The sequence below is a fragment of the Castanea sativa genome, chromosome 8 (assembly GCF_040712315.1).
Source record: "Castanea sativa cultivar Marrone di Chiusa Pesio chromosome 8, ASM4071231v1".
Classification (NCBI taxonomy): Eukaryota; Viridiplantae; Streptophyta; class Magnoliopsida; order Fagales; family Fagaceae; genus Castanea; species Castanea sativa.
The window spans coordinates 10,996,744-11,024,093 of record NC_134020.1 but is presented as its reverse complement, the minus strand read 5'-3'; the positions used below and the strand labels follow the sequence as shown (position 1 = coordinate 11,024,093).

Below are 27,350 nucleotides of genomic sequence, written 5' to 3'. Positions count from 1 at the left end.
CAAATTGGCTTAAGAAGACCTGTATCTATTTGTGTGTTTCCCTAAATCAAAACTCGTAAAATATATTTCCCAAAAATTGATCTACAACTGTTACCTAGATTCACAATGAGATATCAATAAGTTGGACTGGCCATTGTTAAAGAGACATTACTGTTAGGGTCATATTTTCTATGTAATTGGTCAATCCTTTGACAAAATGAATTCTACTTGTAATTGTGTAGATTTAAGTAGGGTTTAATGTATCAAGAAGTATGTTGTTCAAATATATCAAGTGGTATCATTAAAGACATAAAGTTTAATCCAAGAAACAAGTAACGAAAAGTTGTTTCATTAAAGCTGACACTAGCTGCTATCGAGGATTAATAAAGAATCTCAACACAAACTCGATCTATCAAGAATTATGATTTCAATATTCTTAGATCTGAAATTCGGCCCATGATGACTTGAATAATTATGGTTTCTCTCTCTTCAACCCTAGTCATATATAAAGTTTATTTTAAAAGTCATTGAGTAAAAAAATAGAGACCTAGAATTCATATACTCTGTGTGAAGTTACTGCGTTTGTATGCCTTAGGATTTTGTAATCAAGTGTTTCCTAATCTTCATCGTTTATGAGTGAAGAACTTTGCAACCAACAACAATCAATCAAGTTACTGGAGTTAGTCACGTATTGAAATTTGTGCAAATGAATTAGTTGTAGATTGGAGATTTGTGCAAAGCATAAAAGTCTGCTACAAAATCAAGTTCAATTGGGTATTGAAGCGAAGGTTCAACTGTAAGTTATTATTTTGGAATAGGCCAGGGTAGTGGTAAAATTCTCCATACTTGTAACAACTTAATTATTGATTAGTGGATTCTTAGGAGTAGTGATCTTAAATTCACTTGGTGGGGTTTTCGCCTTCCGAGAGGTTTCTCCCATTTGTCAACAAATCACCGTGTCAATTTAATTTCCACTACACTTAGTTTATTTGGTAATTTGCTGGTGCCTTAACGATTTGCATGTAATTTGACAAATTAATCAACTTCAATAGTTGAATTAAGTAACTGGGGTCAATCTATTATAACCCAACAACTACGATTATACCCAGTTACAACACTTCTAGGACTAGGAGAATTCGCATACCCGTGCATAGTTGCATATGGTTTGAGCCGTTGGAGTTTAGGTCATAGATTTCTCACCACTTCTCAATTTGTTTAAATAAAAATTATTGCCACCTCATTAAAAAATGTCACATCATTATTCCATTTAGTTACATAGACAAAGAAACTAACAAAACTTGACAAAGGGACCAATAGTGCTCTTTTTTAAACTTCAAGTACTAATAGCACTTACTTGACGCTTTAGGGACCAAAGTGTCACAACCCAAATCCATGGAACATGAATTTGAATGAATGACTAACTTGCTAATCTTGCATATCTCAATAAACATAACTCATTTCAAAGTTCAATAAAACTCCAAATAAACAATGCTCTTAATAAACCGCTTACAATCTCTAAGCATACACAATTGGAAATAATCTCCAAATATTATAAAATATGAAACAAGATAGAGATAACTAAAATTTTTAAGTCTCCAATCATTATTGAAGTTTCCTAAAAACTCCCAAGTTCTACCTTTTACCTTACGAAGAGATCTAAAGGTTCTATTTTCTAACTAAACTGTAATCTAAAAATTGTAATCGATGGGGTAAGCCACACATCTATTAAGCAATTATACACAATACACAGCAGAATAGAGTTAAGAAAAGCATGAGTATTTAGATTTCAAAAATTAATCGACTCAACGATATAAAGTATAGTTTTCCAAAACATATAATGAACCACTTAACGCATATGTGATTGAATACCAAAATCATTCAAAAACACAAACATAGACTTGATCAGAGCATAGTGTCACATACACACATATCCCATATTCTTACATACAATCTTATGTGCGGATACCAACATCTAACCCTTGATAGTGAGGGCTCAACACTTAGTCTCACATACAGCCCTATGAGCGGGCTTACAAATATATCTAATCAATTTTAAAAACATCTAATGAGTCACATATCACAAAAGAAAATTTTATACAAAAGTACAATAATTTACTTAATAGTAACAATCATTCCAAATATGGAGGCATATTGAAGATCATAATATTGAATTGAACATAAATCAAAGGATGCTTAACTGTTTTAGAGAACGAATAGGAACTAAGGATTTTATATAAATATTTTTACAATTTTTGAGTAAGTCTTAAAACTCAATTTGTTGAAAGATACCTTTTAAAACATTATTTAAAAGTCGAAGTTTGTCTTTCGATAATATAAAAATGCTTTTGATAAACTTTAGAAAACGTAAGGTTAAAAACACACTACAACAAAATGTATTTTGGTGAGGAAAACATTAGGTGTTGAAATGGTTTTGTCACCGAAAGTTTTTTTTTAAAAAAAATGGTCAGACCTTTTTGGCGACGAATTATTTCGTCGCTAGGACTTTTGGCGATGCGGTATACGCTATGAAACCAATTTCGTCGCCAAAAAACAAATTTTGTAGCCAATAATCATAGGTGACAAAATATAGAACTTTTGGTGACGAAAAAATTCTATCAACAAAAATACATTTTGTTGTATTGACATAACTTTTAAAAACTTTGACATTTAAGAACCTACAAAGCAAAACTTGTGCATATCATTCATAATTACTTATAGTACTTGAATCCTTCTGAAAGTCCAACTGAAACACCCTCCAAATAGTCCCAAAACACTCTTAAATAGGACCTATAATCAACCATGAAAATTACTTAATATCCTCCAAAAAAGATTCATATTATTTAATTATACAAACTAATTGTAATACCCCACATATTTTTATATTTTAAGTTATTATTAAGTTTTATTTTAAATATAATTATTGGGCCATAGGTATTATTTTAGTGATAACTGTAGCCCGCTACCCCACTAAGCCCACATCTCTAATACCAACTACAGGGTAGAGGAAGAGATAGTCAGGATTTTATCTAAGAGGCTAAGATGTGTTTTCCTTGAAGTTAGAGCACATACAATTGAAGAGACAATCAGATTGTGCAAGGTAAGATTTCTCACAATTAGAAACAAAGAACTAAAAGTTTTTAAGATTAACTTGGAAATCAGTTGTGATGTTAGATGGTTCAAAAGTTGGATTTTGGTCCTAAAACTCTATTCATATTTTTACGGATAGATATTGCTGCTGTGTATCTATGAACAAAAGCATCACAATTTCGTTTTCATTAGGATATATATATATATATATATATATATATATATATATATATATATATATATATATATATATATATATATAATCCTAGGTTGAAGTTAAAGAATGTGGCCATGGTTTTCCTTGCCTCTGGGACCCTTGCCTTGAGATTATGCTATGCCATTGTGATTATATATATACATTAGGATAGCTGTAAGGTTTTCTATGGTGGATATATATATTAGGTGGTTTTAACGTGTTTGGGGTTATGTATATCAACTTAAATCCTAAAGTATTAACTGCTACCTCTGAGTTTTGATAATTCAAGGAAAACACATTTTTGGGTAGAGATACTTTGCATTAGTGCTATCATTTAGTTCAGCAAAGTATTTTACTAGTGAGTCAGTTTGTGTAGTTTAGTAAAATTTATATTTTGTGGAGGATATTAAATAATTTCCATGATTGATTATAGGTCCTATTTAAGAGTATTTTGAGGCTTTTTGGAGTTTGTTTCGGCTGGACTTTCAGAGTGATTCAAGTGCTGTAAGTAATTATGCATAATATGCACAAGTTTTGTTCTTTAGGTTCTTAAAAGTTAAAGATTTTCAAAAGTTATATTTTTAAGCTTACATTTTTTAAAAGTTTATCAAAAAGCATTTTTACACTATTGAAAGAGAAATTTTAATTGGCTTTTAAATAATGTTTTAAAAGAAATTTCGAATTTTAAATAACGTTTTGAATGTCCAAATCTCATTTAAAAGATGATTTTTAACTAAACTATTTTCCGAAAATAAATGAGTTTCAAAGTAAGTTTTCTAAAAAGATTCTTGTTCTTTAAATTGTTTCAAACCAAGTGATTTCAAAGTCATATTCTTGTTTTTCAAACGGTATTTAAGACGTTCCTTTTAGCAAACTGGATTTTCAAACTTACTCAAGAATTGTAAAAATATTTATATAAACTCTTCAGTTCCTATTCGTTCCCTAAGAGAGTCAAGCATCTTTTGATTTATGTTTCAATTTGATATTGTGATCTTCAATATGCCTTTATTGTTGGAACAATTGTTAATATTGAGAAAATTATTATATGTTGTATAAACTTTATTTTTCTGATATGTGACTCAAAATGAGTGTTTTTTTAAGAATTGATCAGATATATGTGTAAATCCGTTCATAGGATTGTATGTGAGAATATGCGTTGATCCCTCACCAGCAGGGGTTAGATGTTGGTATCTGCTCACAGGATTGTATGTGAGAATATGTGATGTGTATATGTGACACTGTGCTCTGATAAATTATTTGTATGTGTTTTCGAAAGACTTTAAGATTTGATTATATGTGTATTAAATGATTCTTCACATGTTTGGAAAACTATGTTGGATATTTTGAGTGAAATTGTGAAATCAAACTCGTGCTTTGCTTGACTCTATTCCGTTGTGTATTTTGTATAATTACTTACTAGATGTGTGGCTCACCCCATCAATTACTATTTTCAGATTAAAGTGTAGTTGGGAATATAGAATCCTTGGATCGCTTTGTAAGGTGCAAGGTAGAGCGTGAAAGTTGTAGGCGACTTCAGTGTTACTTGAAGACTCATAGAATTTTAGTTACATTTGTTTTGGTAATTCACGTTTTATATAGTGGAGATTATTTTCAATTTGTGGAGTTTTGAAAAGATTATTATTTATTTTGTTTATTCCGCTTTAGACTTCATAGTATTTTGGGGATTATTATAAATTGTGGATTTTAGTTATCGCAAGAGATTTATCAGTGGCATTGTTTATTTTGGAGTTTTATTGAACTATGTTTAAAAAAAATTTATGTTTTTGAGCTAGGTAAGGTTAGCAAGTTAGTTATGCATCTAAATTCATGTTTCATGAATTTGGGTCGTGACAGTGTTGGTATCAGAGCTCTAGGTTATGATTCTGTAGACAATTAGGACTTATGATATTTTTTTATAAGATGTGGAGGAATAGGCTTAATTATTGTTTATAGGCAAAAGGTAGTTTTGGGAGTTTGATAATTGTTAAAAGCTATATGCTTATAGGCTTAGAATATTATAATAGTAAAGGGTTTTGTATATCTTGTATATCATGACTTTGCTTGTGATTTATTTGACTCTAAGGTGTTGTTTATTTGGTTATAGGAAAATGCCACCCCGCAATTCTAACCCTTCTGGTCTTGAACTAAAATCTGAGAGCCTTGAGGGTGTTTTAAGTGCTATCAGAAGTCTTGCTGAGGTGGTGGAGAAGCATGTTAGTACTAGTGGAACAATTAAGCCCAAAGATGCTGAGATTGAAGGATGTACTATTGAGCAATTTAGGAAATTAGGTCCTCCTTCATTTTTGGGCAACCCTGACCGTACGGAAGTGGAATCCTGGATAATGCAACTGGAGAAAATTTTTGATGTGATTGGTTGTACTGAAGTGCAAAAAGTCTCTTTTGCTTCCTTTATGCTGAAAGGGGAAGCAAAGCATTGGTGGAGATCTACCAAAAAGACTTTGCCACTTGAGGAAGATGAGATACTGACTTGGAGTATTTTCCTTGAGGCCTTCTATGAAAGGTATTTTCCAGAAAGTGTACAAGATGGGAAAGAAGTGGAGTTTATGGAGCTCATTCAAGGGAATAAAACGGTGTTACAATATGAGGCTAAATTTACTGAGTTGTCTCTATTTGCCCCTCACATTGTGGTTGATGATGTTAGAAAGGCTAAGAAATTTCAGAGGGGACTACAACCAAGTATCAAAACTAGGATGGCAGCCTCACGATTGAAGTCATATTCTGAGGTTGTGGAGACTGCAAAGGTTGTTGAAAAGGAGTGTGAAGACTATCAGAGGATTAGGAATCAGAATAACAAAAGGCCTAAGACTGAAGGGTTTCATAGAGGGAATGAACACAATAAGCCATTTAAGAAGAAGACTACAGCAGAACCGAAGACTAAAATGGTGCAACAGGTAATAGAGGTTTGTCAGAAGTGTGGTAAAAAGCATAAGGGTGTTTGCTATCGTGAAAGCGGGGCTTGTTTTAAGTGTGGTCAAATAGGACATCGTATCAAAGATTGCCTAGCCTTGAAGAGTGAGTTGATGGCTAAGCCTACTGATGTGAAGCAAAGGCCAAAAGTCCAAGGATGCGTGTTTGCTATTACTGAGCAAGATGCTAAGGCATCCAAGTCAGTGGTGACAGGTACCATTCCCATATTTTCTCATACTGCACGAGTTCTTATTAATCCTGGTTTCACTCATTCCTTTATATCTTGTGCTTATATGAAATATGCTGATTGTGTGCCTGAATTGTTGGACTTTGAACTTTCTGTTTCTACTCCTTTGGGTGAAACCATTATTATTGATTCCGTTCCGTTCCGGCCGAAACGGCCGGAATATTTCGTACCGGCATGCAAACCGGTACCACAATACCCCTTGTTCCACCTCGGGTCAAATTTCGGCCTATTTCGGGGCGTTCCGGCCATTCCGGCCAATTTCGACCGAAATACAAATTTCAGCCAGTATCAGATTTTGGCTTAAAAAAAAAAAAACAATCATACCTTCTTCTTCTTGGTTACGGACCCTTTTGCTTCTTTTTTTCTTTTCTTTTTTTTTTCTTCTTCTTCTGGGTTTTAGACCCTTCTTCTTCTTCTTCTTTTTCTTCTTCTTTTGGTGGGTTTGGGACCCTTCTTCTCTTTTTTATTTTTTCTTCTGGTGTGTTTCGGTCCTGCTGCAGGCTGCCACTCTGCCTTTCCTTTTTTAATTTGTGTGCTGTAAAGGAAATATATGGGACTACTTGTGAGCCTCCTTACTCTTCATTAATTGCTATGTCCTTTGTTTTGATTTTTTTTATTTGTTTAGTTTTTGCCAGCCGACATGCTCCCCTTTTATTACTTGTATTTTAAAATTTGAAAATTTTCTTTGTTTTGTTTTTGTGTGCCCCACGTGATTAACAATAAAAATGAATGTGGGAGCTTTTACCCTCTTTCACTGTTCCAACTTCCAATATTAACTTCAAGTTTTTTTTTTTTTTTTCATATTATTACTCTTATTATATTTTATACATGATTTAATTGATACTTATTATTATTATTATTATTATTCTTATTTGGACTTAAAGATTACATATTAGTTTAAATATGTACTTATAACTTCTTTAAAATCTTTAATAATTTATATAGGTTTTTTTATTAATAATATATATATATATATATATATTTTTTTTTTTTTTTATTATAAAATATCGTAACTCCGAAATACTCTGAAACAGTACGCTGAAATAGGCCGGTACCGAAATATTCCGTTCCAATGGACAAACCGAAACGGGGTCCGAAACGGTATTCATAACAATGGGTGAAACTATGGTTGCTAAGTTTATATGTAAGTCTTGTGTGATTAAGATTGGAGAAAATGAGTTGTTGGCTGATTTGATTCTCTTAGAAATTCAAGAATTTGATGTAATATTAGGCATGGATTGGTTAGCAGCTTACCATGCTAATGTTGACTGTTACAAGAAGGAAATGGTGTTTTGTATTCCGGGTCGACCTGAATTCGTATTTCATGGGTCTAGAGAGAGCCTCGTGTCTAATGTTATTTCTACCATCATGCTAATAAGTTACTTAGAAAAGGTTGTAAAGGTTATCTTGCATATGTGGTGGATAACCAGATGGAAAGGATTAAGATTGATGACATTCCTATTGTGAGGGACTTTGTTGATGTATTTCTTGAGAATCTCCCTGGGTTACCGTTTGATAGGGAGATAGAATTTGCCATTGACTTAATGCCAGGAATTGCACCTATTTCTATGGCACCATATCGCATGGCACCTGTAGAGTTGAAGGAGCTGAAATTGCAATTGCAACATCTTTTAGAAAAGGGATTTATTCGACCTAGTGTATCTCCTTGGAGTGCTCTTGTTCTTTTTGCAAAGAAAAATGATGGGTCTATGAGATTATGCATTGACTATAGGCAGTTGAATAAGGTCACTGTGAGGAATAAATATCCTTTACCTAGAATTGATGATTTGTTTGATCAATTGCAAGGTGCTAAAGTCTTTTCGAAGATTGACCTCAGATTAGGTTATCATCAACTCAAGGTTAAGCAAGAAGATATACCTAAGACTACCTTTCGTACTCGTTACAGACACTATGAGTTTCTGGTGATGCCATTTGGATTGACTAATGCCCCTACTGCCTTCATGGATTTAATGAACCGTGTGTTCAAGCCTTATTTGGATCGGTTTGTTATTGTTTTTATTTATGATATTTTAGTATATTCTAAAACTCAAGAGGAGCATGTAGAACACTTGAGGATGGTGTTACAGCCTTGAGGGAGCAAAAATTATATGCCAAGTTTAAGAAGTGTGAGTTTTGGTTAGATGAGGTAAAGTTTTTGGGGCATGTAATATCTAAGGATGGCATTTTTGTGGATCCTAAAAAGGTGGAAGCTGTGGTAAATTGGCCTAGACCAACAAATGTATCTGAAGTTCGTAGTTTCTTGGGTCTTGCAGGTTACTATAAGAGGTTTGTTGAAGGTTTTTCACGTATAGCAGGTCCCTTGACTAGATTGACCCAAAAGAATGCTAAATTCTTGTGGAAAGATGAATGTGAAAAGAGCTTCCAAGAATTGAAAAACCGGTTGGTGTCTACTCCAATTTTGACATTGCCAACGGGTTCAGGGGGATTTGTAATTTACAGTGATGCTTCTCAGAAAGGTCTTGGTTGTGTGCTTATGCAGCATGGAAATGTGATAGCATATGCTTCTAGGCAGCTAAAAAGGTATGAACAGAATTACCCTACTCATGACTGTTTGATTTCACAATTTCACTCAAAATATCCAACATAGTTTTCCAAACATGTGAAGAATCATTTAATACACATATACTCAAATCTTAAAGTCTTTCGAAAACACATACAAATAATTGATCAAAGCACATAGAATCATGATTGTATTGTGTTGGCAAACCGAAAGCAAAACATGTCTAGTCTAAGTGTTTAGGCAATACTTAAATAAATGTGTTTCAAGATTTAAAGTCCAACTGATTGCTAAAAAGAGAAGTCATGTTCCGCCTTTCTCAACCGATCGAGAATTAGACCCGACCGATTGAAAATCGTAGACAAAGTTTTCTGCAGAAGTTTATTTCAGTCCAAACTCTACAAAAATGTTTAGGGTTTCACTTAAACTTCTTCACATATAAAAGGAAAACCCTAGCTATGTTTTGAAGACTTTTGGGAAAAGACTTGTGTGCTACTTTTTGTGAGATTCAAGAAGTTCTATACCTTCTAACTACAAAAGATTCTACCGGAGTTTAAACTACAATCAAGGATCGGTAAAACTAGTTGGTGCATCAAGATCAACAAATGAAGGTGATCTGTAACCTTTGAGTGGAGTCTCAAAGTCACAAGTAAGGGTGTGTTTGTGTTGCTGCAAATCCAAGAAGAGAAGGAGTCCATGGATTCGAAGCTTTCACGTGGTCGTGCCAGCAAGTTACTACATAAGGTAGCAATAGATTTAGGGCTAAATCTGATTGTAAAAACTTCAATTCTCTTATAATGTATTTGCTTTACCTTGAGGATAGTTAGGTCAAATGCTCCCCATATTTTTAGCTTGAAATGAGTTAGTTTCATTGGTTTTCCTGGGTAATCATATCATGATGTTATTTACTTTTTCGTAACTTTGCATGATATGATTTATTTGTGTTTAACCTAGATCTGGAAATTAATCTAAGTAATCATTTGGCTAATTAATTAGGTTAAACAATCTGGTTTAAAGGGTCTAAATGAACTCTCAATTGGTATCAGAGCAGGTTAGCTCTTGTTTTTAGGTATCTTTACCTAGAGTTGAATCTTCACCTCTGCTGTCATGGAACACGGTCACTCTCTTGTGATTCCCCAACACTTTGATGGTAATAACTATGCATACTAGAAAGTTAGAATGAAAGTCTTCTTAAAATCTATAGAAGAAAGAGTATAGCTGTCTATTGAAAATGGTTGGGAACGACCAACCACAGCTATTGGTGAATGGACCACTACCCCAAAGGAAGCAACAAGCTTTAATAGTAAAGCTATGAATGCGATATTCAATGTTGTTTTTATGGAAGAATTTAAGAGAATTTCAAATGTTGAGACTGCTCGCACTGCATGGAATATCTTGAAAACTGTGTATGAAGGCACTAAGGCAGTAAAAATAAACAAGGTGTAGCAGTTGACATCTACGTTTGAAAGTACTAGAATGTCTAAAGATGAGTATTATGATGAATTCTATGCTAGATTAAATGATATTGTTAATTCTGCTTTCAATTTGGGTGAAATCTATGATCAACCTAAAATTGTTACGAAAATTCTTAGATCTTTGACTGAGAACTTTAGACCCAAAGTAACTATCATCATTGAAAGTAAAGATATTGACTCTATCCTTGTAGATGAACTTGTAGGATCTCTTCAATCCTATGCATCTAATTTGCCAAAGACAAATAAATTCAAATCTGTGGCCTTAAAATCTGTTGATGATGTTGATGATTGTGGATTTGACGATGAACTTTTATCTACTGAGATTGCTTATCTTGCCAAGAACTTTAGAAACTCTCTGAAAAACAATAATAGGAAAGCAAGAAACAGAAACAATGTTGATACTAGGAATGTAAAGAAGAGTGACACTGCTAAGAACAATAATGGTGAAAAATCAAAAGAAAAAGTAGGTCAATCTTCAACAAATTCTTTAGGACAATAGTGTTATGGTTGTCAGGGTTATAGTCATATGAAATCTGAGTGCCCAACCTTCTTGAAGTCAAAAGGTAAGGCTATGGTTGTTACCTTGAGTGATGATGAAGTTTCTGATCATGAGTCTGAAAGTGATCAAGAAGGAAACTTTATGGCTTTCACTGCTACTGCTGTAGTAAGTGAAATTGAGACTGTCGATGAGAACCCTTCTAGTGGGGAACTCTCAGAAAATGCAGATTTGCAGGAAGCTGTGAGGGTCTGTTTTCGACAAAATGTCCAGGCCCAAAATAGAAGCAAGGATCCTAGGCCTTGTTGTTATTGTATTAAGGAAACGGGCTTGGTTCACCGCAGCTAAGAGGGTTGTTTACAAACCAAGTGATGCACAGAGCGGGAATCCTACAATACATATATTCTAGCAAGCAAGATTGTACATATATATATATATTGAACAGCAAGAAAATAGTAAAGGAACAGTACATAAGGAAAGAACGTAGAATGAATGTTGAGGATCCTCAGATCATTAAAGAATATTTCATTACTTCTAATTGATGAATCACAAAGTGCTCACTAAGACTTATTACAAGGTCCAAATAAACTCAAAAGTTACAGACTTAGATGGCCTTCTAAGCCTTTAAGACTTGCAAAGTTTGAATCACTTTGGATCCAAGTATGTTCTATAGTGGCTGTCTTGGTACATCGGGCAGTATTTCTTTTCTCTTTACTACTTTTTTTGAATTTTTGACAGAGTTTGTTTCTCAATGATTCAATTCTGGTTCGTTGTTTTTGAATGACCTTCACTATTGCTGCTTCCTCCTTTTATAGTGTCACCTTAGGGCGGTACCACTAGTTCCCTCTCTTTGCTCCCCTAGGCAACAGAGCCCGTAGCGTGCCAGCAACTTTGGTGGCTGATCCATTCCTTGTTTCTCATAGTTTTCTTCTTTTGGTGCCTTTTTTTCAAAAGCCCCTTGCTAACCTTCCATTCTAAGGTGTCTTCGGGGGAGCTGACCTTCAATTTCTCTTCCTCCAAGGCTTCTCTATTTTCCTTTTCCAGACTCAGCTTTTTTGGCTGCCCTTCCTTTTTGTCATTTTTCCTAAGTGGGCCGATTCTATCCCAGCCAGGTTAAAAGCCCCCTTTGCTACTTCCCTTCATAGTTCTTCTTCCTAGGTTCCTCGAGGTACCAGCCTCCTTGTTCATGAGTTGTCACTTTCCAATCCTTCTAGTTCCCTTTTGCATCATCGAGTGATTGGGAATGATGCTTTTGCTCTTCATTTCCCATGTTTCCTAGTACTCCTCTTGAGCTGTCTTAATTTCATTCTCAGCTGTTCTGCACGTCTCGAGGACCCCGAGCCCCTAACAGCCTCTGGGTATCCCGGCTCAATACTTATTGTTGGGCTCTTTTTGGTTTTCTAATCTTGATAAGTTGGGCCCTTTTTTCCTTTCGTTTGATAGGCCTTAAGGTCCATCCCTCCATGAATTTTGGGCTAAAAATCCTTTTTAATGGACTTGGGCTTACTCCCCTCTTTGTTGTGGAGAGCTTTGACCCTTTTATTGTTATTTTCCATGGGATGCATTCACTGTGCTACTTTGGGCCATGATGTCGTGATTTTTTGTACCTTAACAGAAGCTTATAACAAGTTTTGCAAGACAACAGCTAAAGATGCTATGAGTGTGGAATTAGGTTTGAAAAAGATAAACACTCTTGAACTGGAAAAGAAAAGTTTGCTGCTAAAGTTGTTTGATGCTAATGAACTCCTGAACTCTGTTAAGATTGAGAAAATGTCTTTGCTTGAAAAAGTAAAAAGTTTAGAATTAGAATTATCTATTGCTAGAGAAAAAATAGATGGAACTTCTACCTCTAAACTAGATGAGATGTTACATGTTCAAAATTCTATTTCTGATAAGACAGGTCTAGGGTTTATTGAGAATGGATCTACTACCATAGTAAATCCTCCTAAGTTTGTGCTGGCTACATCTTCCTCTATTGTTCGTCAAACTCTTTCTGATGTTAAGGTTCACAAAGTAGTATCTCCTGCTTCTAGAAGAACTAGAGTAGATTTGAGTGAGTCTGAGCCCAAAAAGACAAATCAATCTGGAAACAAGAAAAACTACAAACCACAGTGGGTTTGTCACTTTTGTGGTAGAGCTGGGCATACTAGACCAAATTGCTTTAAGCTGCAAGCTTTAAAGCAATCTCCCAAACAAAAAGTGCCTGTGTCAAAAGCACATGATTTTGTTGCACTTATTCATGAGTTGGTGAAGGTTTTTAACCTTTATACCAATGCTGGAGCTGATATTAGGAATAATCCCAACTCCAAGTTTGCATCTAAAAAGGTCTAGATGCAAAAGACTCAATCTCAGTGAGTCTGTCTGACATGGTTCTTGTGTTAATTCTTTCTATCTCTTATGACCAAAAACTGTTTTTCTTTAGGATTGCATTTGCATTACGTTCATCCATTGCATTCTATGTTTGTTTTGTTTTATGTTTTTCAGTTTTTTTTTTTTAAATAGAAAATAAAAAAAGGGTTTTTTTTTTTGTATTATGCATCTTCAAGATGTGCATTTGAGGTTGGCCTATGGGATTTACATTTCATGACCATGTACCTTGTTTAGCTTTGATGAGCTTTATTTTTCTATGCTTTGCTAGTTTGTGCAATGTAGTGCATATATTGTGTGAGTTTTTTTTATGGTTTTTAAACACATGTTCTTGATTTTGAAGTTACATTCTTTTGACTATAAGGACTAAAAAATTCTAAGAGAAATGCATAAATAACCATCTCACCATTGTTACTCTCCAATCATGAACACCTCTGTACAAATCATAAAAGCCGTGCTCAATAAGGTGTAGCACTTGCACAACAAAATTCTTAAGGTGTTATTGTTCATTAATTAAAAGAAGCAAAAAGTAAAATCAAAACAAAAACAAAAATATGCTTTAAAAGAAAAAAAAAAATTGCACAATTGCAAGTGTGTTTTCTAGGAGATATGAGAGTTATATGATGTAACTCTTTAGGTGATAGTCACTTTCAAACTTATGTGATGAATAATGTAGAAAGTGTGTTTATTCTCTGTTTACATATCACCTTGTGAGCATCTCATGCACTTGCTAGTTGCACACACCACAAGCAAAACTTTGTTAAATTTGGTACATGTGATTGTGTGTTAAGTTTATGTGGCCTACTAAAGTTAAACTTCTTGATATGTTTAATGCATTTTGGGGAGTGAGGAAGGAAAAGATTGAAGAAATTTGACAAAGTTTGAATTTTTCTTTGAAAAGTTTGGTTTTGAAAATCTTTTGAAGTTATGAACATACATGTCATATAATAAAAGCAATTTTTCAAATGATTCTGCAAAAAAAGTTTTCTAGAATTTTCAAAATTTGTGTTTCTTTGAAACTCGACCGATCAAATCTATTCTTCGATCAATCGAAATGTGAAGGAGAAAAATGGGATTTTCTTTTAAAAGTCTCGGGTTGCCTCGATTCCTTCCCGATTCCTATGGACCGATCGAGCCTGTTTTCCTGTTATTTTCAATTCTTGCCCGATTCCTCTCAACCGATTGGATTTCGAATTTTTAAAACATATAGGAATCATATCGGACTTTTTCAAAATATCTTTTTGTCTATCTCTTCGATTCCTCTCTCGATTCCTCATCTAATTTTTTTTTTTTTTATCATCATTTTTGTGGTCAAAGCTTCCAAGGTTTTCTTCATCTATACTAGGTAAGACCTTTTTACCCTTCATTTTTCATCATTTTACATGTTTACATGCATTTTTCATGAAATTTTAAAGGATTTTCACACATTAGAAAGTTTGGTGTTTTTTATGAAAATTGGGTTTTTGATCAATCTTAAACCTTGGGTTTTTGATCAATTTTAAACCATGGGTTTTTGTTTATGCATCATTTAAACATGATTCACATGCTTTAATTTCAAAAATTTTAAGTTTTATTGGAAATTTTGAAATTAGGGTTCTAAGTTCTTGAGAATTTGGGAATTTTGTGAAATTTGACAAAATTGAGTGAAATTTGCTAATGTTGTTGATCAATTGAGTAATTATGACTTGTTTTATACATGTTGTGCTGTTCAAATGATCAATATAAGGATTTTTTTTAGAATTAGGTTCTTCAAAATTGGGAATTTTCTATAATTCTTAAATCTACCTTGTCAATTTTGCAAATTATGATGATTTTGGACTATTTAAGAACATTAGATCATGCATCATGTAAGATTAAATGCCATGCATCATATAGTTTTTAAATTTGCATGTTATCTTGTCTCTAATCCCTCTTATGCAGTTTGCCATTGGTTTTTTTTTTTTTTTTTTTTTCTCTTTTCTCTTTTTGACTCTTAGACATGGCTCCTAAATTTGGTGGGAAATTCAAAACTAGAGCCAAAAGGAACCTTGGGTCTTCCTCTTCATTTGGTTCTACTGTAGGAGTTAGGTTTTTTATTGAAAAATGTAAGGAAAGCTATGAGACCTTAAACAAGTATAGGTCAATTTAGGGTGAAAGGGACATAGTTCTAAGTAAGTTAGATCCTTCCATACGTAGGAATTTTGTGGCTAGGAACTAGGTTTCTTTGTGTGAGGTGTCTGAACCTCCTCCTACTGCCTTGATTAGAGAGCTTTACTCTAATCTTTCTGTCTATTCTGAGGTCACCGGTAGTCATTACTTGACTCCTTGGATTCGTGGTCAGGAATTTACCATAAGTAAATAAGTTGTTTCTGAGGCTTTAGGAGTACCCTTAGATCGTAAACCAGTTTATCCTTACACTGAGTTTCCTACTGTAGATGATATGATGTCCCCTCATTGTGGTCATCCTGTTTCTTGGGGATCTAAACCAAGAATCAACTCTTGTGAGTTTACTGAGCTTAACTCATTATACTTATGGATCACTTGTCATAACATCTATCTTATCTCTCATGTTCATATAGTACCTATAAAGCGTTGTGCTATTCTATATGCTCTTATCACAGATGGTTCTATGTGTTTCCCCTCCATATTTATTCAAACTATTTTTTATGTCTATAGGAGTAAAAGTGAAGGTCAAAAGTTATTCTTTCCTTTGTTTATTTTTAGGATTTTAAGATTTTTAGAGTTGTTAGAGTTTCCTTCCCTTGAGTTAGTACATATTATATCCCCCACAGGAACTACCTATCTTAGATAAAGACAGGCACAGATGAAGAGTGCTGAGCCAAGCACTGGGATGTCTAAGAGACCACAAGGAGATGCTTCTACTACCTTTGGTGCCATGCTTGTTGCTGAGAAGACTTATGTGGATCCGACTGCTATTGTGGATCTTGTTGGTCATGAGGATGTTGATCCTTCAGTAGCTCCTCCATTGTCACTCCAAGCTATGATGCAGTCTATCATGACAACTCAAGTTTCTTAGGGACAACTGCTTGATGAGCTATTGACTAAGGTTGCATCATTAAGAGTTGACTTCTCGGATTATAGGAGTTTCTTTCCAACTCCTTCACCCTTTGAGGACTGGCATTGCCTTTGGCAATATGTAACAAAAAGGAGGAGTAGTTTTATGTATATAGAGGGAGTACAGTTATTTTGTCTAGAGGGAGTATATTCAGTTTTGACGTATTCATATTTCTGTTTTTAGTTATTTTCTTTGTTTCACTTAAAAATTGATGTGATGAGATTATGATAGTTGATGATTCTAAGGTTATTCATTTTGATGTGTTCACTATCTAATTGTGTTTCGGTGATTTCAAAGTTTGAATTCTGTTTAGAATGTTTTACTGTATTTTTCACACATGCGTTTATGAGTTGTTTTCAATGTTTCAGGAATATACAGGTTAAATCTCTCAACAACTATTGTCTATACTAGCAACTAATAGTTAGTAGTTGTGTAATAACTTGAATTTGAGCTGGTTTTTTTTTTTTTTAAGCACTACATGTTGTATGTGTGTTTTGTTACAAATTGCCAAAGGGGGAGATTGTTAGGTTCTAAAAATTTAGATTAAATGTTTAGAATCATGATTGTATTGTGTTGGCAAATAGAGAGCAAAACATGTCTAGTCTAAGTGTTTAAGCAATGCATAAATAAGTGTGTTTCAAGATTTGAAGTTTAGCTGATTGCAAAAAAGAGAATTCATGTTCTGCCTTTTTAGACTGATCGAGAATTAAACCCGACTGATCGAAAATCGTAGACACAGTTTTCTGCAAAAGTTTATTTTAGTCCAAACTCTACAAAAACGTTTAGGGTTTCACTTAAACTTCTCCACATATAAAATGAAAACCCTAGCTGCGTTTTGAAGACTTTTGCGAAAAGACTTATGTGTTACTCTTCGTGAGATTTGAGAGGTTTTGTACCTTCTAACTACACAAGATTCTACTGGAGCTTAAACTACAATCAAGGATTGGTAGAACTAGTTGCTACCTCAAGATCAACAAGTGAAGGTGATCTGAAACCTTTGAGTGGAGTCTCAAAGTCACAAGTAAGAGTATGCTTGTGTTACTGTAAATCCAAGAAGAGAAAGAGTCTGAGGATTTAGAGCCTGTGGATTCGGAGCTTACACGTGGTCGTGTCAATAAGTTACTACATGTGGTAGCAATAGATTTAGGGTTAAATCTGATTGTAAAAACTTCAATTCTTTTATAGTGAATTTGCTTTACCTTGAGGATAGCTAGGGCCCCAGGTTTTTACCTTGAAATGGGTTAGTTTCATTGGTTTTCCTTGGGTAATCATATCGTGGTGTTATTTACTTTTTTACAACTTTGCATGATATGATTTATTTGTGTTTAACCTAGATCTGGAAATTAAATTAAGTAATCACTTGGCTAATTAATTAGGTTAAACAATCTGATTTAAGGGGTCTAAATGAACTCTCAGTAGTATTGATCATCTTAGAGATGGAATTCTTACCTTAATTTCACAACCAAACCTTACGCTCCTAAAAAATTTTTGGTCTCCTTCTTCTGTTATGCTAACTCTCTCTCTCCCTCTCAAATTTTCTTTGGCATACACGTTTACCAAGAAACTCTCTTTGTTTAAATAGCCTTGTCTGCAAATAGCAAGTGGGTTAGTTTAAGACTGTTACGACAATTGAGACACCCCTAATATCCCCCACAGCTAGAGCCTTTTTGATCAAACCATGTAAACCCTCCATGCATAGAAGAAAAAGATAGGGAGATAGTGGATCGCCTTGTCTAAGTCCCCCAGTTGGAGTAATATGCCCTTGAGGTTCTCCATTTATTAGAACTGAGTATGTTGCCGAAGTAATACATACCATCATGAGTTGGATTCATCTCTCATTGAAGCGCATTTTTACCAATAGATTTTCCATGAATGTCCATTCCACTTGGTCATACGCTTTGCTCATATCTAACTTTAGTGCCATAGATCTTTTTTTTCTTTTTCTTTTTTCTTTTTTTTTTTCTTTTTTTCTTTCTGAAACTGTGGTTTTGAATGTAATGCAAGGTCTCAAAGCTACAATGATGTTATTCGAGATGAGTCTGCCCATCAAGAAGGCAAATTGATGCTCTGAAATTAGTCGTGGCAAAACAGATTTTAGTCTATTCGCCAAAACTTTTAAGAAGGCCATGAAAAGTACGTTAGATAAACAAAAGGGTCTATATTGAGAAATAAATTTTGGGTTCTTGACCTTTGGAATGAGTGTGATGAAAGAGTGGCATAAAGATTGGGGCAGGGAGCCCATGTTTAGATAGTGGAGGATCGTTTCAATGACATCTGAACAACAAGAGACCATTAGCTTTGGTAAAATAGTGGTGGCATGTCGTCAAGTCTGGGTGCTTTCAACAGTACCATTTCTTTCAAAGCCACTTCCACCTCGGCTGCTGTAAATGTGTCTGTCAATTGGGCATTCATATTCGAAGTCACCAAGTATGGTGTCTCATCCAGCACCTCATCAAAACTATTCAGATTAGCTGAGGTGAAAAGTGACTGATAGAAACCAACCACAGTATCAAAGATGATCTATTTTTGTGTGCACCACCTGACACTGTTATCATAGAGCCCATTTGTATAATTTCTTCTTCTCCTTTGCAAAGCTTTTGTGTGAAAAAACTTTGTATTTCAATCCCCGTCTTTCAGCCAAGCTACATGAGCTCATTGGGCCCACATTTTTGCTTCTTTATCCATTAACCCGTTGATCTCTCTCTCCAGTGTTCTCATCCACACTGTGTTGCCCCCCTGAATAGCCCTTCTCTCAGCCTGCTGTAATAATTTTTTTTCTAACTCAGCCCGAACACTTCCAAAAATTTTCTTGCTCCATTTGGTAAGTTCAATACCACATCTATCCACCTTATTCAGTAGTTTGACAGACCGTGGATCTACTTCCCCACTCCTCCAAACTGCTTCTATCGTGTCACTACACCCACTCTCAGTCATCCACATTTGTTCAAAGCGGAAAGGACGATGTTGGCAACACTCCATGATCTCCAGAACAACCCACAGAGGCTTGTGATCAAATGTAGTAACATCCAAGTGATATACCTTTGTATCCGGAAATTTATCAAACCATTCATTCGTTGCTACCACCCTATCAAGTCTCTCCCAAATCGTGTACCTAGCGTAGTGTTTATGCCAAGTAAATTGAGGACCAATGTGACCCATGTCCATAAAGCTGCATTCATCCAAAACATCCCGAAACGGTTGCATTTGACTGTGAGGCCTAATTCGTCCCCCCCCCCCCCCCCCCCCCCTTTATCTGATTGTTTTGTGATTTTGTCGAAATCACCCGCACAAAGCCAAGGAGCAAACCCACAGTTTTTTAAGGACCATAGTTTCAACCAATCTTCATGCCTATCTTATGTATCTAGCTCTCAGTAGAAGCTTGTAATCCTCAGTGTTCTTCTTTTCGCAATGTCAGTATGATTTTAGAAAAAGTTTCGACTATAAGGTCAAATTCTTGCTTCCAAAAAATTACCAAACCCCCTAACTTATTCCTCCTAGGGGCTATAAATTTATTCTTGAACTTCAAACGATCCTGAACTTGACTTAGCCTTGTTTCATCAATCCATGTTTCGACTAAAAACACGACGGAGAGATCTTTAGCCCGCACCAAATCCACAAGCTGATTTTCTGTCCGCAAGTTTCCAAGCTCACGGCAGTTCCAACAAAGGAGACTCATTGCATTTGGCAGGACTGAAATCCAACCGCCGCTAATATCTTCTAGTTTTCCTTCTCATCTTGTGAAACCACTCATTTCTTAGTTGGTAACACACCATGAGTTTTCCCCTCTTTCAAAATACGATTCTGCCCCACCACTTCCTCCATAATTTTGTCAACCCCATTAATAGTCCTCACCTAACGTGTCCAATTTGCAATTTTTTTACCCGATGAAGGCTGTGAGAAATTGGAGATATCGGATAACATTGCTGAGGGCTGATTCTCTGGAGAGATATGCATGACAGGCTGGGTAATATCTTCCTTAGATTGTGCCTTAGCTAACCCCCTGTTCTCGATATCTTTTCCTTGTTTATCTCCTTATTTTTTGCCCAAAGAATTTGTTCTGTAGAATCAAATTTCCGTAAATCTTGGTCAATTTCCGATAATTTCGTCGAGAACAGCTCATCCCTATTAACATGCTCCTTACGTCTTGAATATTTAAAATCTCCCTGACTCTTGTGACCCGTATCTTTCGTTAACAATTTAGCCATAGAGCCATTCAATGTCTCTGAAAAAGGAAAGGAATTTGAAAATTTTCCAGGTTCAGTGTTTACCTTATCGGGTTGAGCATTTATGGTTGGGGAGGTTGTCGCTGGAGCCTCCGTAGCTGGTGGTTTGGGGGTCGGAGCTGTTGGTGCTGTTGTGGAGCCGCCAAATTTTTAGAGTAGAAACCTGGAACAATAACCACGTTTTTTCGAGACGCCAAGAAGGGTGGTGCACACAACCATGAGCCAAAATGCTGATCTTCAGTGGATAGGGTTCCTTCACTATCAATCCAGCGATCACAATCTCTATCATCGTGTGTGAGATGCCCAAACCACACCAGTAGCATAAGTGAGGCAGTCTCTCATACTTGAAAGAAGTCCAGTGTTTTTGACCATCTTCTAAAGATATAATCCGTCCTCGGCAGAGAAGTTGAAAAATATCTATAGCGATTCTTACCTGCATGAATCCTCCACCATCTCCGTCTGGTGCATTTTGTGGCCTACACACCGTTCCAATGGGCTCACAGATTTGTTCAGCTACCTCCCGATTCATAAATTTCGAAGGAATATTATGCACCTGTACCAAAAAAAAAAAAAAACCCTGTTAAAATCCATGCTTTGTATGTTGTTGTCCTTCTCATAGTGTTGTACGTAACACTATCAAGTGTTTATCAAAGCTCCAAGGTTCACTAGACAGGATCCGTTCCACCTCATTCTTGTTATCAAAAGTAAAAAAGATTACGTGGTCACCCATATTTTTTACTTTGAAACCATTTTTTGAACGCCATAATGGTTGGAAGGTACTGGCAATGGCATCCGTATTGAGTGCCCGTTTTGTTAGAAACTTTGCAGCTAAACAAAACTCTTCCACGGCCTGTTCTTTTTTCAGACAAAGACTAGGACCCTCTTTTTCAGAGAAAGAGAGGCCAATCCAATGTTTCGTAAGGTCATCCATAGAAGAAAAGGTTTTTTTGCTACCACCGTACTACTGTTTCCTACTCCCCAAAAAAGAAACCCACAAAACCTTTAAATAAACTTCTTGTCCGAAGGTACAAAACAGCCTTCCAAGGAAGGGAGACAATTCTAAGCTCTAATTTTCAAAGAGAAACTAGTGGAACTTGGAACTTGAGTCTGGAAAAATCGAGTTCTTTATTCTACTAAATTGCAAGAATTAAACTCGATTTTGGTAAAATTGACTTCTACTTTAAACTCGATTTTGAAAAAGTCGACTTTCAAAAATGGAATATTTAGCCCAAAAAAAAACCTAATAATTCAACTCCCCTGTACATTTATAGGCACAAGAGTGGGTCAATTTTAACAATTCCAAACCTTCTCAAAGCTTGCATCCATCCCGCCAGGCAATAAATCTGCATGGGATTCTATCACAAGTTCACAACCCAAAGGAAAATGCGGTGTATGATGGGTGCACTATAGTTTTGGTGTGATGATCACACCTTCTTGCTTTCATCTGACACATGATCACATTATAACTTAGGGGAAACAATATTATAAATCGGTGTCAGAATGTGGACTAAATATGCACTTGCTTTGTCACTTTCTTGTGTGGCAAAAAAGAGAGTAGATTTGACTAGCATTATTGGTTAAGGAAACCAATCCTGGATCTTCTTCAATAAGCAACTCCACAATCTAATAGTGACATTCCAAACAAAGACATTCAAGTATGCAACTGTATCCCTCACATCATCCTTAAAAGTTGAGACTTGAGACACAGATATGCTCCAGCATCATAGTATTTTGTATATGTCAAGAGAAGGGGTTGTTACTTGTTATGTCCACATGCCCTAAACTTGTATAGTGGAGTACTGCCTTTCATGTGACTCATTCAAAAGTAATGGATGTAATTGATTAGCTGATTATGATTTCTGCAATATGCATCATCATATAAAGAAGGAAAATTCTTGTACTACATAAAGTGGCACAATAATTACTCCATAAAGAATGGTGCTTTTTTTGGATGTTACCTAACATTTAGTACTGGTGGACTCAGAGATCTTGTTTATGCATAAAGTATGTTTGTAATCAGTTGAGAAAATTTTGATGATTTGGTTCTTTTTTCTTTTTTTTTTTTTTAGAAATTTTATATGACAAAATTTAAGAAAATCATTTTGCAAGAATCTAGAGCATATAATATCACTAATTGCAATCTCTAAACTCGGAAAGAAAATTCCAAAAATAGGTCAATTTATATGCATTTTAGAAAGTAAAATACTAAAGCTACAAACTATATTTTTACAAACTACTGATGTGGTAAATAATTATTAGTAAGTAAAAATGTGATTTTAGTGGTAGACTCAAATAAGAACCAGTAAAAATTTGTCATATTAAAAATTAGTAAAAATATTATAAAAATATTTGTGATTATAACAATACTCTTTTAGAAAATTCAAGCTTCTTAATTCTTATTATTGTCTCATAAAAAAATTCTTATTATTGGGTCAGCTCTACAATTATTTCTATTTTCACCTTACTAATTTAGCTTTGCTTAAAGTTTAAATCATTTGATCCTTTCCTGTTTTTCCAAGTAAAGCAGAACCGACCTTTTCCTCAAAAAAAAAAAAAAAAAAAAAAGCAGAACCGACCTTTCTTTTTTTCTTTTTTCTTTTTTGTTGGTGTTTAATATATACTTGTTGTCCCCGCCATTTTTTTTCCACCCATTGCCATTCTCAAATTCTTCTTGTCATAGTTGTTAGTTGTTAGTTCTTACTCTCTCCTGTCTGTGTTTTAAGACCACGATGTCAATGAGGTACGTCTTTCCATTGTTTACTGCTAAATTTGATTTTATTAGTTGTCGTACCGTATCTTTGTTCCTTTTATTTTTGCTGTTGTTTTGGCCTAGTGTCAAATGATTTTTCATTTTAGTCCTAAATTGATAGCATCACTTAATAACATACAAAGTTTCTCTCTTCAGAACTGTTTTAAGTTACTAGAGATGTCTACTAGGATCTGTCTTTTATCTCCACTGGAATTGCATTTGCAACTCCTAAATTGATAACATCACTTTTTTTTTTTTTTTTAAATACTAAATATTTTTAAAACACATACGCGAAGAGGAGAAAAGGTTTTAAAGAAACTTACAGTGGTGTATATTTAAAAGGCCCTAATTCTTGAATATACAGACTTTAAATTTCTTTAACTCACACTCATTTTCCAATTGATAACATCACTTAATAATAATAATAATGATAAATCCTTTTTTTTTTGGGGGCTTTCAACACTTGGCGTTTTACATAAACTATTGAGTTTTACTTATCAAAAAAAAAAAAAAAAACTATTGAGTTTTCAATCCGAATAAAATAGGGAGAAAAGAAACCTGTACAAGAACAAAGCTAATTAGTTAGCCAATATTCGTAAAATAATAGGAGTATTCTTTTAATAATAATGGTTTTCAATTCAGTTTTTTTTTTTTTTTTTTTTTTTTTTTTTTTTAACTATCCGGGAATTGGACTTTTTTTTATTATAAAAAAAAATCGTACTATTAAATTGTGTTTGATTCCACTTAAAACTCAGCCAAATCAATTGAGGCCTTGAGGTTGTATTTCTTACCCGAGTTAAAAAGAAAAAGGGCTTGTTCCCCAACTGACTTAAAAAATATCAATTTTAAATATTTAGAGTCCATTTGTTTTTCTATCTCAAACTCACACTTTTACATTTTAAATAACATTAAACACATTTTTACATACTTTTTCACCCACACGTATTTCAAAAAACTACAAAAATATTATTTTAAATTACTCTACCAAACACCCCTTAATATTTGAAATAAATTATTTTGCAAATTTTCCTTTAAACTGATTTATTCGAGGAATCTTCTCAAACCCTTGTAGTATGCACGTGTATCATTTTAAAAAAATAACATGACTTAATAAATAGGTTTTATTAATCACCACAAAATGAGTTCCTCCAAATTAAGGGTCACCAAACAATCCTACCCCACGACCCATCCTATCAAGCTAATGGGCGGTCTAACTCAATACTGTTGTGGCCCATGGGTGACCACTGACCACTAGCCCAATAGGACATGCAATGGGCTGGTTTTTACTTTTTCCCCGATGGCCATGGGAGCCCGGAATTTATAACAAAATAAATTAGAGGATGGGGGTTGAATTTGAAACACGAAAGAGTAGTACTTGAACACCACACTCCTAACCATTAGGATAATTAAAATTATTGTATTAAATCATGCTTAATATATGTGTATATATATATATATATTGCTACCCCCACCCTCAATGGATGGATAGCCCACTTGTCAAATTCAAAGAATATATATGTTGCTAGTAGTTAAGTTTGAATTTTTTTATTATAGTAATCGTTGGGCATTTTTATATAAAAAGATAGAAAAAGAAAAAACCTTTTAAAACCTTAATAAAAATAAATAAAATAAATAAGTGTTGACTGTAAAATTTTAAATAGGTTTTAAATTATTTGATTATTTCCTTTAAAAAAAATAATTTGATTATTTCCTTACAAAAAAGAAGAAAGAGAAAGAAAATCATTCTTTCCTTTAAGAAAGAAAAAAGAAAAAGAAAAAGAAAAGAAAGGACATGATTCTCACGCTCCGTTTGTTTCAATGGAAAACCTTGTGTAAAGATAGTTTTTCTTATTTTTCAGTGTTTGGTAGTATAAAAAAAGATGAGTCAAAGGAAAACTATCTTTGGTCAACATAAAATGTATGGCTTATTTTTGGAGATTGTTTTCCATTAAATTTTTTTGGAAAACAACTCTATCTCACAGCAAGCTAAATAAGGGAAGTTATGAGGTTGTTTTTCAACTCATTTAAAGTTGCTACCAAACATTAAAAAATGAGATAGTTTTATAGAAAATGTTTTTTAGAAAATAACTCATTTTCTAGAAAACATCATTGCTGAAACAAATAGAGCGTCAATTCAAAACTCACTTCTCAAGCCCTCTAGACTATTCTCATCTCTCATTATTTTATTTTATTTTTCCTCTCTTATAGCTATATACTTAAAGTCTTATACTTTTAGTAACTGAATATATAGTTTTATACAGATACAAGTATCAAATTCAAATGTGTTGAATAAATACTATAGGTCATATAGACGCATACTTTTGGTGAAACAAATCACCAACTTGCTGGATCTTGCTCTTTAATTGCTTTACTAACTCATTTTCGCAATCTCTTCTCTTATAGAACACCTTCAAGTCATCGGAGAGACTACTAGAGTCTCTCCTCATTTTCACGCTTCGAATTCTAGGAAAATTGTAGATGATGTACCTAGAAAGATGGCCTACTTTGAAAAATGATCAGAAACTATAATATTCACTCAATGTAACTATTTATCTGAGTGCTATAGGAATACTTTAAATACTAATAAAGATTCACCTGCGTGATATCTAAAAGTACAATCTTTAGTTGTTGATGAGTTTGTTATCTGGGTGCAAATCCAGGTTTCTTTTATCCTTAAGCCTCTCATCATGTTCTTCCTTGTCAACCATTTCCTTGGTTCCTTAACTCCATTTGATGCTTGAGAGAGAAACAAGTTTGAAGTTTGAATGGAAAGCCCACACTCTCATTTCCAAATCTCCAACCCTTAACTCAAATGTGGCACCTTAGTCCGGTTCAAGGTTAAAGGCTGATCGACCAAAGGTGAAGGCAGCTGGACACGGTCAACACCCTTATCTCCCTTGAAACCCCAAAACTTAGATTGGATCTAAAGTTAGACCCCATGTCCGAAACCCACACACAAACCCATTTTTAGAGAAAGTCATGAAATGACAGCCACCGTCAGTGGTGCTGCCATCCTGCATCATTGTCAGTGGCGATGGTCACGGGTCTCGGCCATGGTGGGCAATTTAAGCTAGAAGAGAGAGAGAGAATCAAGGGAGTGGGAGTGAGTAAGAGACTTCTTATGTTCTTCAACTCAAGACCAACGTCCGAGAATTTTGACTTTCTTTTTTTTTTAAAAAAAAAAAATAGAAAATCATTAGGTGAGACTTTAGTTTTAGTTTTAGTTTTTTTTTCCTAATGGCTTAAAAAACTTATTAGCAAACTAGTATTTTGAGTCTCTTAGACTCAAATTCACTATAGAAACTTAAGCATAAAAGACTCGAATTTCATGTTCTGCCCACCCTAATGTGGAATTTTAATCAACATAAAACTCGAGCCTATGAAACTCGAGTTACTTAAAAGAAAACCAAATAAAAATAAATAAAAAATAAAAAAACTTATCGATCTTCTTCTCTTTCTCTCTCTGAAGCTTATTCTCCTTAGCTTTTTATCTAAATCAAGCCCAAATCGAGCCTTCAAGGTCGAAGCTAATCATTGAGGTGGTTTTCTCTCACTCTATCTTGTTCCATATCTCTTGTTCCCCACCAAAGTTCACCTTCGATCGAGGATGAGCTGGTGGCACAGTTGTTGTTTTTGAGTTTGTAGTTTCTAATCGGTATGAGCGGGTGGCGTGTTTATTGGGTTCGGGTTTGTAGGTTTCAATCGGTATGATGTGGTGGCATGTTTGTAGGTTCCAATTGGCTTTGTGTATTTTGATGGGTTTGGTTTTGTTGGTGAGATTTTTGTAAGGACCTGTGAGGAAGGTTTTTATCAAATCGGAATGAGGTGGTGGTGTCTTTGTAGGTTCCGATTGTCTTTGTGTAATTTGTTGGGTTTGGTTTTGTAGGTGAGATGTTTGTGAGGACTTCTGAGAAAGGTTTTGATGGAGATGGTTGTTGGAATTGAAGGTGAGTTTTACTAGAGTTGGTTGTAGGTAAGAACTAAAGGTGAGGAACGAAAGGAAATCTGTAAGAGGCTGTTTGGTAAGAGT

General features: G+C 34.6%; 2 protein-coding genes across 2 annotated transcripts; one reads left to right on the top strand and one right to left on the bottom strand.

Annotated features, from left to right (window-relative positions):
- The first annotated feature begins 5,370 nt into the window (after window positions 1–5,370).
- LOC142605863 (uncharacterized) lies at window positions 5,371–6,741 on the top strand. The gene has a single exon (XM_075777291.1). It carries the CDS (start codon window positions 5,371–5,373, stop codon window positions 6,739–6,741), a length of 1,371 nt encoding a protein of 456 aa, XP_075633406.1.
- A 12,259-nt stretch (window positions 6,742–19,000) lies between these two features.
- On the bottom strand, window positions 19,001–19,552 carry LOC142605862 (uncharacterized). The gene has a single exon (XM_075777290.1). It carries the CDS (start codon window positions 19,550–19,552, stop codon window positions 19,001–19,003), a length of 552 nt encoding a protein of 183 aa, XP_075633405.1.
- Window positions 19,553–27,350: the final 7,798 nt, after the last annotated feature.